Source organism: Arachis stenosperma, chromosome 8 (genome assembly GCF_014773155.1).
Source record: "Arachis stenosperma cultivar V10309 chromosome 8, arast.V10309.gnm1.PFL2, whole genome shotgun sequence".
NCBI classification, from domain to species: domain Eukaryota; kingdom Viridiplantae; phylum Streptophyta; class Magnoliopsida; order Fabales; family Fabaceae; genus Arachis; species Arachis stenosperma.
Genome location: NC_080384.1, coordinates 6,930,465 through 6,944,465, shown reverse-complemented (window position 1 = coordinate 6,944,465; position 14,001 = coordinate 6,930,465). Strand labels below are relative to the sequence as shown.

Here is a 14,001-nt window from a genome sequence, read left to right as displayed (position 1 = left end):
TGGCTAGTTGTGCGAATCACAAATTCGTGCACCAACATGGCAACCGAACCAGGATACATGCTGGTGTTAGCTTCTCTCTTCTCTGCTATGTTCTATTTTCTGATTTTCATGAGACAAAAATAAATTGTCTCTTAAATTTTCCGCTATTGAGTTCAAACAGAATCAGAACTGAAAGTTTGCTTTAAAGGGTCATTTCAGTAACTTAAAAGAAAGGCATAGATTCAACCCCCTTTCTCTAAGCCTACTACAACCCTCAGAGTCCTTTAAAAATAAATAAATTAGTATTAATGTTAAGAGAAATGTTAGGAGTCATTAGAATTTATTATTTTTGATAATTACTTAGTCATTAATTCAATTTTTTTAGTCTATTAATCTAATAATACATTTTATTTCATACTCTTAAACATTGATGGCTAACTAATGTTCAAAAATAATATATTCTAATTATTTTCTAATATTTTTCATTAACTAAAAAATACTAGTGATACTGCGCGTCAAAGTTATTTTATAAACCAAGTCTAACTAAATTGCTAACGAGTTATAGCTCAAATGGTATAGTTTTTCCGTACTCATTTAAAAAGTTGCGAGTTCGAATATTTCTATCTTTAGTAAAAAATTTGATTAAATTTAATTAACAAAAAGACTTAGATATATAACATTATTCAAAAGATATTACTTGATTAGTTTTTATTACAATTAGTATATAAGAAAATCAAATAATTAATGACAATCCAATGTGTGCAGTGGTAGGACGTGTGGATATTGAAATGAAAAAATATGGAAATGATATAAATGAAGTCAAATAAATTTTTTTGACTGTTTTGGGTTGAAATATTTTAGTTTCCAAACATTTTTCTATTTATTTATCCGTCCAAATTAAAGTGTATAAATTAAAGATTGAAGGATTAATTTGGGTTAGAATATTTGTTACGCGGTTGATTTAATGTCGTGACAGAGGAAAAGAAAAAAGTGAAGTAGTTGCAGGGAAATATGGAAGAGAATAAACAAAAAGAATGAAGATATCTTTTGAATTCATAATATATAATAATAATGAATTGAGGCATTGAAGCATGATGTGCAACAAAACCAAAAAACGGTGAGTTTGAGCTTCTGGACAATTAAGGGTGTGTAGTGGGATGGACGAACCAAAGCAAGGAAATGATACACGAGTCACTGCTGGCCCGCTCCCTCACTCACTACTCACCATTATGCAATATGCATGAATGCATCTAATAGGAGCATTTGATTTCGATTGCAATAGTCTTAAAGGGAAGAGCAGAGCAAGCACGTGGGGCGGCGCCGAAGAGTTCGGGGTCGACGGGAAGCTTGCAGGACTCTTTTCCTAAGCAGGCCTTCTCGACAACGTCCCTGGTGAGGGCGGCATCAAAGGTGCAGTTGCCTAGCTGGAAGGAACCACAGTCGCCGGATGGGTTGCCGAAGCTTGCAAAGTCAACAGAGATGATCTTCTTCTTGTTGGGGCACTTGACAGAAGCGTGGGGCTTCGAGAGAGGCTCGGAGGTCTGCAATTCTCCTTCCTGATCCCCGGGCTTGTCGTTCCATGACTGGACAGCAGGCGCAAAGAAGTCATGGACGTAGCTGCAGATGGTGTCTCTGGAGACGAGCTCGATCTGGATATTCTCGGGGTTGGATGGCTCTTCCTCAAAGATAACAAGGAGGTTGTCCCTTGGGTTGAGGAAGGATCTTGGGATGTGGAATACATCCTGGCTAGGCTCGTCAGTGCCACGTACCTTGTAGTCCACCCAGTGACGCCCAAGGCCATTGCCGTTCACCCACATCATTCCCTTCTTCATGCCGGTCATCCGTATCGCCACTGGTTCCCTTCCCTCTGGGGTTGTGAATCTTGTCTTGTACCATGATAAAGCAGGCCCTACTCTTTCCTTCTCTCCCACTTTCTCCCATGACACCTTCTTTGACCCTTTCTCCGTGTATATCTCCTTCTTCTCCCCTTCCAGACCAGCCCTGGCACCCCATTTGAATCTTCTTTTTGCCAGTTCAATATGTCCCATTTTCGTCTCCAGCCCGTCGATCCTTACTTCAGCCGGTCCTGCAAACCTGTGTTCCATGTATGCTCCGCTATCCTGTATATGCGTCCACATCAGCAAAAATAACAACATATCTCATCATTAATGGAGAATAGGTTGAGGTTTTGGAGATGCTCCATCTTCTGAATCTCTGCTTTCCTACTGTCTTCTTCATCAAACACGCAAGTCTCCTTCCATGGCAAGCTGTATGTAGGGTTTCACCGTTGTCAGTGGCTACCTCCCATCCTCTCAGTGAAAATGTTCCTATGCTCTGTCACAGCATGGCTAATCATCTGTCGGTTCTCGGTCAGGCCGGAATAGAATCCATTGATTCTTTTGCGTCTGTCACTAACACCCCACCTGCTAGGAGTTTGAAGCACGTCACAGTCATTCAATCATTGAATCCTACTCAGAATACCACAGACAAGGTTTAGACCTTCCGGATTCTCTTGAATGCCGCCATCAGTTCTAGCTTATACCACGAAGATTCTGGTTAAGGAATCCAAGAGATATCTACTTAATCTAAGATAGAACGGAGGTGGTTGTCAGGCACACGTTCATAGTTGAGAATGATGATGAGTGTCACGGATCATCACATTCATCCGGGTTAAGAGCAAGTGATATCTTAGAATGGAAGCAAGCATGATTGAATAAGAAACAGTAGTAATTGCATTAATCCATCAAGACACAGCAGAGCTCCTCACCCCCAACCATGGGGTTTAGAGACTCATGCTGTGGAAGGTACACAAAGAAACGTGTAAAGTGTCATGAGGTACATATACAATGTCAAAAGATCCTATTAATAGTAAACTAGTATCCTAAGGTATTACAGAAATGAGTAAATGACAGAAAAATCCACTTCCGGGCCCACTTGGTGTGTGCTTGGGCTGAGCAATGAAGCATTTTCGTGTAGAGACCTTTTCTGGAGTTAAACGCCAGCTTTTATGCCAGTTTGGGCGTTTAACTCCAAGTTTTATGCCAGTTCCAGCGTTAAACGCTGGAATTTCTGATGCTGATTTGCCACGCCGGTTTGGGCCATCAAATCTTGGACAAAGTATGGACTATCATATATTGCTGGAAAGCCCAGGATGTCTACTTTCCAATGCCGTTGAGAGCGCGCCAATTGGGCTTCTGTAGCTCCAGAAAATCCACTTCAAGTGCAGGGAGGTCAGAATCCAACAGCATCTGCAGTCCTCTTCAGTCTCTGAATCAGATTTTTGCTCAGAACCTTCAATTTCAGTCAGAAAATACCTGAAATCACAGAAAAACACACAAACTCATAGTAAAGTCCAGAAAAGTGAATTTTAATTAAAAACTAATAAAAATATACTAAAAACTAACTAAAAGATACCAAAAACATACTAAAAACAATGCCAAAAAGCGTACAAATTATCCGCTCATCAATGGGGATGCTGTTAGAATGGCTAGGGCTTTAGTTAATGATTCTGTGAAGCATGGTATAGTGTATGTTGTTGATGGTTACAGAGAAGGTAATGGGGTTGAAATCACATCAATGGATCCATATTATGTCCCAAATGAAGGCAAAAATAGTGGACTGATAGAAGTAGAAGTTGATGCTGAGTCAGAACCCTCTACTGAGGAGGATAGATTTGATGACAGTGTTGATGATGGTGAACATGAGGATTACTTTGGGTTTGATGTAGAGGATGGTGTTGATGGTGGACAATCAAATGCGTTTGGTGGGTTCAATGGCCCGCTAAATCAAGAAGGGACAACAGATAAGGGTGCTGAGGATAATGAAGCTGCCGGAAAGATGGATGAACAAATTGGAGACATTTCAGATGGCTATGAAACTGAAGACATAGATAGTTACGAGGGAGATTCTGATGACGTGATTAATAAAAAAAGGTTTCCTAAGTATGATGAGACAATAATGTGTAGAGAGTATGAGTTTAAGGTTGGGTTGGAGTTCAAAACATTGTCCCAGTTTAAAGATGCAATTAAGGAGCATGCCTTATTGAATAGGAGAGATGTTAGGTACAAGAAGAACAACAAGTTGAGGTACATAGTAGTGTGTAAGGGACAAAAAGGAAAGTGCAAGTAGATTTGCTTTGCAAGTAAGGTAGGATGATCTGATTATTTTAGGATAAAAACCTTGAAAGGCAAGCATAACTGTGGGAGGAGTTATAGTGGTAGGCTTGCTTCTAGTGAGTGGATTTCAAAAAAGGTTGTCAACAACATTAGTCGTGGAGAAGATATGCGGCTGGCCACTATTATTCAAACAATTTAGGATAAGTATATGGCAAATGTTAATGTTGGAAAGGCTTACTGGGCAAGGAGAAAAGCAAGGGAAGAAGTACATGGAAGGGCCATACTACAATATGCCAAACTGAGGGATTATTGTGCTGAGATTTTAAGGGCAAATTCGGGGTCCAAGCTTAATATTGTTGTGGATAGACCATCTTTAACACACCAACCGCGATTCATGAGGATGCACATGTGCCCCAATTCGGTGAAGTAGGGCTTCTTGGCTGGTTGTAGGCCGATCATAGGAGTGGACGGGTGTCACTTGAAAGGGGACTATGGTCAACAGCTACTAGTTGCAGTAGGGAGGGATCCTAATGACAATTATTTTCCAATTGCGGTTGCAGCAGTGGAGGAAAAAACAAAGGACAGCTGGGGATGGTTCCTTGATTTGTTGCTGGATGATATCGGTGAATCAAGAATATGGGTTTTCATGTCGGATCAACAAAAAGTAAGGATAATATGACTTATGATTCTAACTATTTCATTGAATAATATGACTTATGATTGAATAATGATACTGGATACTATTTTTTTGTTGTTATAGAGTTTGATGCAAGTTTTTGCTGAGATGGAACCTTCTGTTGAGCATAGATTATGTTTAAGGCATCTGTATGCCAACTGTAAGAAGGCATATGGTGGAGGGACAGTTTTGAGGGATCTAACCCTATCTATTGCTAAAGCTACCTATGTGGAAGAGTGGGAGAGAAGAATGAATTTGCTCAAGGAGAAAAATAGGGACTGTTATGATAAACTGATGGGAGTGGACCCAAAGTTGTGGACAAAGAGCCATTTCACATTTATGGCAAAGAGTGATATGCTAATGAACAACATATCAGAGGCTTTCAATGGCAGGATTCTTGAGGCAAGAGACAAGCCCATTCTGACGATGTTTGAGTAGATCAGATGCTACTGGATGTCAAGATTTGCAGAAAAGAAGAAGAAGGCTGAGAAGTATGAAGGATCCATTCTACCTAAACCAAAAAAGAGGTTGGATGTCATTGCAACAAGAAGTATGGAATGGCAAGCTAGATGGGCAGGTGAGTTGAGGTTTGAGGTACATCAGAAAATAGGATGATCATGGAAAGGTTTGTGGTGGATCTGTTAGCTGGTACTTGCAGCTGTCGATTTTGGGGTTTGAGTGGTATGCCATGCCCACATGCATTCAGTGCCATCTTTGAAAAAGGTGATAATCCTGAAGAGTATTGCAGCAACTACTAGAGTCCAGCAGCATACATTGCAACCTATGGAAAATCAATTGCTCCAATTAATGGAGAGAACATGTGGCCAAAGGTGAACTGTGATACCATCATACCCCCAGTTTTTAAAAGAAAGGCATAGATTCAACCCCCTTTCTCTAAGCCTACTACAACCCTCAGAGTCCTTTAAAAATAAATAAATTAGTATTAATGTTAAGAGAAATGTTAGGAGTCATTAGAATTTATTATTTTTGATAATTACTTAGTCATTAATTCAATTTTTTTAGTCTATTAATCTAATAATACATTTTATTTCATACTCTTAAACATTGATGGCTAACTAATGTTCAAAAATAATATATTCTAATTATTTTCTAATATTTTTCATTAACTAAAAAATACTAGTGATACTGCGCGTCAAAGTTATTTTATAAACCAAGTCTAACTAAATTGCTAACGAGTTATAGCTCAAATGGTATAGTTTTTCCGTACTCATTTAAAAAGTTGCGAGTTCGAATATTTCTATCTTTAGTAAAAAATTTGATTAAATTTAATTAACAAAAAGACTTAGATATATAACATTATTCAAAAGATATTACTTGATTAGTTTTTATTACAATTAGTATATAAGAAAATCAAATAATTAATGACGATCCAATGTGTGCAGTGGTAGGACGTGTGGATATTGAAATGAAAAAATATGGAAATGATATAAATGAAGTCAAATAAATTTTTTTGACTGTTTTGGGTTGAAATATTTTAGTTTCCAAACATTTTTCTATTTATTTATCCGTCCAAATTAAAGTGTATAAATTAAAGATTGAAGGATTAATTTGGGTTAGAATATTTGTTACGCGGTTGATTTAATGTCGTGACAGAGGAAAAGAAATAAGTGAAGTAGTTGCAGGGAAATATGGAAGAGAATAAACAAAAAGAATGAAGATATCTTTTGAATTCATAATATATAATAATAATGAATTGAGGCATTGAAGCATGATGTGCAACAAAACCAAAAAACGGTGAGTTTGAGCTTCTGGACAATTAAGGGTGTGTAGTGGGATGGACGAACCAAAGCAAGGAAATGATACACGAGTCACTGCTGGCCCGCTCCCTCACTCACTACTCACCATTATGCAATATGCATAAATGCATCTAATAGGAGCATTTGACTTGGATTGCAATAGTCTTAAAGGGAAGAGCAGAGCAAGCACGTGGGGCGGCGCCGAAGAGTTCGGGGTCGACGGGAAGCTTGCAGGACTCTTTTCCTAAGCAGGCCTTCTCGACAACGTCCCTGGTGAGGGCGGCATCAAAGGTGCAGTTGCCTAGCTGGAAGGAACCACAGTCGCCGGATGGGTTGCCGAAGCTTGCAAAGTCAACAGAGATGATCTTCTTCTTGTTGGGGCACTTGACAGAAGCGTGGGGCTTCGAGAGAGGCTCGGAGGTCTGCAATTCTCCTTCCTGATCCCCGGGCTTGTCGTTCCATGACTGGACAGCAGGCGCAAAGAAGTCATGGACGTAGCTGCAGACGGTGTCTCTGGAGACGAGCTCGATCTGGATATTCTCGGGGTTGGATGGCTCTTCCTCAAAGATAACAAGGAGGTTGTCCCTTGGGTTGAGGAAGGATCTTGGGATGTGGAATACATCCTGGCTAGGCTCGTCAGTGCCACGTACCTTGTAGTCCACCCAGTGACGCCCAAGGCCATTGCCGTTCACCCACATCATTCCCTTCTTCATGCCGGTCATCCGTATCGCCACTGGTTCCCTTCCCTCTGGGGTTGTGAATCTTGTCTTGTACCATGATAAAGCAGGCCCTACTCTTCCCTTCTCTCCCACTTTCTCCCATGACACCTTCTTTGACCCTTTCTCCGTGTATATCTCCTTCTTCTCCCCTTCCAGACCAGCCCTGGCACCCCATTTGAATCTTCTTTTTGCCAGTTCAATATGTCCCATTTTCGTCTCCAGCCCGTCGATCCTTACTTCAGCCGGTCCTGCAAACCTGTGTTCCATGTATGCTCCGCTATCCTGTATATGCGTCCACATCAGCAAAAATAACAACATATCTCATCATTAATTATATAAATAAATAAATAGATCTTACGTGTAATCCAGTTACGTAAGCCATGATGGATATCTCATTCTTCCCAGCCTTCAAATTTATACCCTTTATTAGCATTTTAAACTGTGCTCTCTCGCTCGTGCCGTGTCCAGATCCTTATAATACACAAAAACAAAATTAGTGTCATACATTATATTAAGCAAGCTAGGGATGGAGTGGCCATGGATTAATTGCAAGATGCGCATCCATACCAACGTATTCTCCATTCACGAATGCAAGCAATCCATGTCCAAAACTAAAGATATGAAGGTTTGGGAGTGTTCCATTCTTGAGCAAGTCTTCTGGGTCGAAGTCAAAGCTGTAGTACGAATAAACGAATTTATTATGAGAACTGCAGTTGCATACATATAAATAATAAAGTGGTGAAAATAAAATGTTTGAGTCACAAAACAAACTCACCTAACGGTGTACCATGCATAGTCTGTGGTGTCCTTAAGGAAGGTGAAAAGCTCAGGAGGAGCTGTCATGTTACCTGGCACTACTTCAGCGGTAGTTGGAATTGGCTCACTGAACACCTCCCACTCGTGATTGTTTGCGAGTTGGGATCTCGTGAAGGTCCTATAATTGTGTTGTGCAATGATCTGAAAGTATATATGCAAAATGATGGATCCGAGTTAATTATTATTTCATTAAGTTTGAGCTATTAATTAGGAAGGGAAGGAAGCACACGTACATTGTCAGTGTTGAGGACCTCATTCTTGCAATCTGGGATAATGCTGATGGAGTGTCCAGGAACATAGAAATTCTTGCCTCTGAAGTTAATAGTGACAGCTTCCGTGCTGTGGTTATTAAAGAGGAAAGCAGCACAGATGGGAGTTCCGGGTTTCTCATAGACTCGAATCTGTAAATATAAATAAATTTAATAATGAAGGTATATTGAAGTTGATGCATAACGCATATAGATAGCAGGGTTAGCAAGCTAGTTACCTCATGGAATTCATTTAACTTTTGGGTAGTGGATGTACCATAAATTAGAGCCTTCTTACAGAGGTTGATAGCCCTGTGGACATCTCTAAGATGACCCCATTTTGGTTCCTTTGTCATGCCGTATTCATCGAGAGGCGCTGCATCGTAATAACCGGTTACTTTAAAGGCAGCGGCATTTCTTCCAAAGTTGGTTCCACCATGATACATGTAGTAGTTGGCGACACTGCCGTCCTTGGAGAAGAAGCGGGCCATGGACAAGCCAATATCTTCTGCTGATCTCCTGGATACAGGGTCTCCATACACTCTGTATTGGACAGTCCAGTTCTCTGTCCAGACCCGGGGTTTGTATGGCTTGTTGGGTCCAAGGAAGGTATCACCACAGTGCCTTCCATTGCAGGAATTGATAACTGGATCAGGGGCTTCCTTCTGCTTGCACATGATCCACGGCACTCCGATGTTAGTTTCCACTGCCATCTGGGCCGCCCAGTTCACGTACTCTATGCCGCGTTCGTCGTAAGCAAGTTGTATTTGGTTGTACTCATTCTCGATCTGCGCCAAGATGATGGGTCCTCCCTGGGAAGCAAAAAACTTATTGTCCTTCATCATTTGTACTATCCTCATCACGTATTCCTTCATGTGCAACTTGAAGGGTTCATTGTTAGAGCGGAAATAGATGCCAGGGACATCTCTTAGCCAATATGGAAGCCCACTGTTACATGTATACATGTATGGATTAGATGAGATCAATGAATGATGAAAGAAAGAAAGAATTGAATGAACGAAATTAAATAAATATTAATACTACGTGTGCCACCCACCCATGATTCCATTCCGCTTGGATGAAAGGGCCCAGCCTTAGGATCAAATACATCCCTCTCTCTTGAATGAGCTTAATGAACTTAATAAGATCGGCGTTCCCTTCAAAGTTGAACTTGCCTTTCTCTGGCTCATGGAGATTCCAGAAGACGTAAGTCTGGATGGTGTTCAGGCCTCCATGTCTTGCCTTGTCAAGAAGATCAGGCCACATGTCAGGAGTGCTACGAGGGTAGTGGATGGAACCAGAGAAGAGGAGCTCCCGTCTGCCGTTGATGAAGAGGGACCTGCCATCGTAAGTCACATTCTGAGGGGAATCATCCCTCTTGCGAAGACCGAAAGCAGTGGTCGATGAAACCATCATGGAAAGTAGCAGCGCAAACATAAGAATGCTACGGCAACCCCACGTCGCCGCCATTCTTATTCTCATTATTTTGTCTGCTCTTCCGATTAGCTGCAATGGTAGATCCCACCAACAAGGGGCTGTTCCTCCTCACTCTCAAATGGAGTTGGAGGAAGTGCCCAGAAGCTACCTTCTCATGTCCCATACCCACTCTCTTTATAGCCCCTCCCCCCTCCCCCCCTTCTTTCTCTCCTCCTTCATTCCCGTACATCCATATTTTCCGATCTATCTTTGAATATTTCTTTTCTTCCCTCCTTCCTAATCGCTTCCACATGCTTAACTTGTCTATCACCCCGCCAGCCTCGTTGACAACTAAGCACCGTTTCTTTCTCTTCTATTTACTGTATTTAGCCTATTAGTTATTTCTGTCTCTTTTTTTTTCACAAATGTATATTCCCTTCATAATGAAAAAAGCGCCCAGCAACTTAAGGTTATAATGAGCAATACTTTTAATTAATAGTCCAATCTCCAATATTTTTAGTCTAACAGTTTAATCATATATTGTTTTAGTTAATTTTTTTAAATATTATTAATTAATTATAACTATTAGCATATAATTAAGATTCATTAAAAATAATTAGTATCATTTATATTTGGTGTTTGCTACGATACGATCATAAATTCATACGTATCCATACAATTAAAATGTGGACAAATTAAAACACGACACGTGGATTATAATTTTCACGTCAATAATTAATTTTTTTTAAATATATATTATATCAATTATTTTACTAAATTATCCTTATACTTTAATAAAATTAAAAAATAATTTTTATTTAATATTATAAAAAGACTAAAATACCCTTTTTTATATTAAACAAAAATTAATTTAAAAATCAAAATCAAAATACATCTCATTATTCATATATATTAAAAAATTACTTCATTGATCATAAACCCTAATCTAATCTCTCTCACCCCTGTTTATACAAAAAAAAAACACATCTGAACAATTTTTTTCATCATTGAATATCAATCTACCAATAAAATACAACCTCATCCCTAATTTCTACCCGGACAGCAGCAACCTATCCTCACCCTCTCTCTTCATCGTAGCCGCGCTCTCTCTCCGTCGTTCTTCACGCAAGCAGCCGCCTTGTCGTTCCCCATGCATCAACAGCTCATCAAATCGTCCTCCACGTAGCAGCAACCCCGTATTACTCTCTAGCATCGTGCCTTCCTCCACTCCTCCCTACAATTGCCACTCTCTGTCTTCCGTTTGCAGCTGTTCAGCCCTGCCGTTTCCGTCGTCTAGCCCCACAGTTTTCGTCGACACAGTCTCCTGTATCTAGAATGGAGCCTCAGGTAATTTGCAGTTCAGTTCCAGCGTTCTCTGTTCTAACTTTTGATTTTTTTATTTTTTGATCATTTGTTGTTTTTATAATTTTAATTATTTGTGGTTATGTTCACTATTCCAGTGTTCTCTCATGTAACTTTTGCGGTTGCTATTTCTTGATTATGTAATTTTAATTTGTGGTTTGGTATTTAATTTGTGCTTGTTCTAATTTTAGTGTTGTTGTAATTTTAATTTATGCTATTCTAATTTTAGTTTTAACATAGATGGTGATACACAGTTGAACCAATAAGATGATGAAGATATGGTTTCAGGCTCCAGCAGCAAGCATAGTTACAATTTTCAAGCTTCCAATGTTAATCCTAAGAGAGAAAAGTACCTCAGATACCGGACCAGACTGAATGCTGCAGAGTATGCTTGTTTTAGCTGTGTAATTTAGTTTTTATATATGTTTCAAAAATGCCAACCTATCCTAGATTCAAACCTTATGTTTTCTTGGCTTCTTTCATGCGGTTTTAATGCATGTAATGTGAAATATACCTTCATCCTTTGGTAAAGAATTAGGAAGTACATACTGAGATTTGGTAACCATATCTAAGTTATCTTCATTCAATCCAAAGTTCATCAGAAGAGGTGCTCTGTAATTTTAGCTTCAGGTTGGTATAGTTACTCCTTTCCTCCATACAATTTACTTTTCCTATTTTTGTTGGGAGAAAGAAAAAGAGAATGATGATAACTTGATTTGAGAAGGGTTAGTTATATGTAGGTCAGGGAAAGGTGGTTTTTCTATCTTTCTTATTTTTTAATGTATATGCTAAACTAAATGTACTATAAATATCAACTTAATTTTGGTTCTTTAACTGCTGCCAAAGCTGTTACGATGCCAAAACTGCAAAGCTGTAAATTTAAACAAAAAGATGTAACATTTCTAATGCATTCAAGTTTATTACATGAATTTATAAAGACCTCTGTAATATCGTTATTCATTAATAAAATCTGTTATCAAACACAATCTTGATAAAGTGTCTCCTTGTTGAAGAAAATATTAGGTCGGGGCTTTGAGTGTTTGATCGCTTGTGGATTATGCTGGAAATGTCAAGCTTACTAGCTCCTCTTTTGAATATTATGTGATTTGTTGAACTACACGTCTAGTCTAATAATTGATTTTTTTTTGTTCAAACATTTCATGAAAATGATCGTACTTTTACTAAATTAATAATTTAAGTTTTACAATTTTGTGATCATAGTCGAATAATATGCACTTCGGTATGCATTAATTTGATGTAATTGACCCCAATTTTCATTACCATATTGTTATTAGGATGATAATTCTTTTTCTTTTTGGGTTGATTATGCAGTCACTATAAATCTACAGTTGGGGAGTGGTTCAATGGTGGATTGGGCTGAAATTTTGATAGCAAGTTCTGGATGTAATTTTTCGTTCCGAATGATTAGAGGATTAAGATAAGATTTGGAGGGTGAGATATGGTTTGCGTGTGCAAAGTAATTTTGTAAATTTTTCATGTTGTTCAGAATTACAAGCTTATAACACATAACATTCTTTCGAGTTCTCAGCCTTCACCCAGCCTGATGATTCCTCAGAAGATTGAACCTCTTCCATTGCTCTTGGCCATTACAGAATCAAGCCTTTCTTGCAAGCATGTAAGCTCTCTTGCCAGAGATTTTCTTGTTTCCCTGAAACTTGGATGCAAGCCCTGGTATATAACATTGATCAAGGACAAGGAAGCTAACTAAAACTCTAAATAATCCTCCTAATGCATATGTATCTAATCATTTACAAATCACAATTATCGCACGTGATTGTAATGTAAAGCCATTGATAAAAAAAATAGTGAAACAAATACATACTTGATGCAACATTTTATTACCAAATCAAGGTATATTGAAAAGAAATTGCTGATTTGATATTAAGTAAACAGCATCAGTAACACATACTTGAATAGTATCAAACTTCCGCAGGAGCCTCACTATATTCTCTCCAAGTGTGATCCTCTGTTTCTCATCATTTTGTAGATCAGAAGAGTGCTCAAATGCTTGAAATAGAAGCTTTGATATCAGTCAACTCCTTACTGACTTCTTTGCTACAATACAGAGAATGAGAGACACTATAATAGCATAATAACAACTAACCTATTGCTAACTACCCATTTTCACTCTCTTCACTAAAAAAGGCATCACTGAATTCTTTGCTGTCGGTTCAAGAGTAAGACAGGCTGTTTCCGCCTGAACATGTGACATATATTGATCCCATTCTCATGAGTTTAGCATGTCAGTTAGTTAGTTAGAGGAAAGATATCTTGTTTGTAATTCAATTTCAAACAAATCCAATGTAACATCCATCCTAAGGTGTAATGCAAGTTTATGATTACCTTGATTTACATGCACTTCATCACAAAATGATGCTATGTCTTTTCCACTAATTAATGAAACTAATAATGCAGCAGCATTTACTAATATACCTTTAAAATTAAATAATTTTATTTTATAGTACTCATTTGTATTCTAGTATTTTTGTGTGCATCACACATTTTAAATCTAGTATATTGTATATTAAAGCAAAGTTACCGCAGCACATAAAACATCACTCAGAGGATCCTCCAGACCAGAAGCGGAGAAAGAAGAAGTAATTAATGAAAAATTGCAAAGAAGAATTCACGTAGTGATGCTTCAGTGGTGCGCCTTTGACCATTTAATACCATTTTTCCAACTTCCCATAGCAAATTCTGGTGTTCATGTATGTCTTCTTCATATCAACATCAAGAAACATTCAAAGGCTATCCATCCCTAATCACTCAACTTTGCCTCCTTTTAATTTGTTAGACTTGGTTGAACTGCCATTGCCATTGCCATCGTCATCAAATATTTGCCAAGCTGTTATATCATGCATAAATAAATACATATTTTTGTTCCAAAAAATA

The 14,001-nt window shown here is 38.5% G+C and overlaps 1 protein-coding gene across 1 annotated transcript; it reads right to left on the bottom strand.

Annotated features, from left to right (window-relative positions):
- Positions 1 to 6,658: 6,658 nt before the first annotated feature.
- Positions 6,659 to 9,780, bottom strand: LOC130945298 (beta-galactosidase 13-like). The gene is made up of 7 exons (XM_057874030.1): positions 9,368 to 9,780; positions 8,550 to 9,258; positions 8,296 to 8,463; positions 8,022 to 8,203; positions 7,814 to 7,920; positions 7,605 to 7,717; positions 6,659 to 7,528 (listed from the first exon to the last, which is right to left on the bottom strand). The coding sequence occupies exons 1-7, from the start codon at positions 9,778 to 9,780 to the stop codon at positions 6,659 to 6,661; spliced, it is 2,562 nt and encodes an 853-aa protein (XP_057730013.1).
- Positions 9,781 to 14,001: the final 4,221 nt, after the last annotated feature.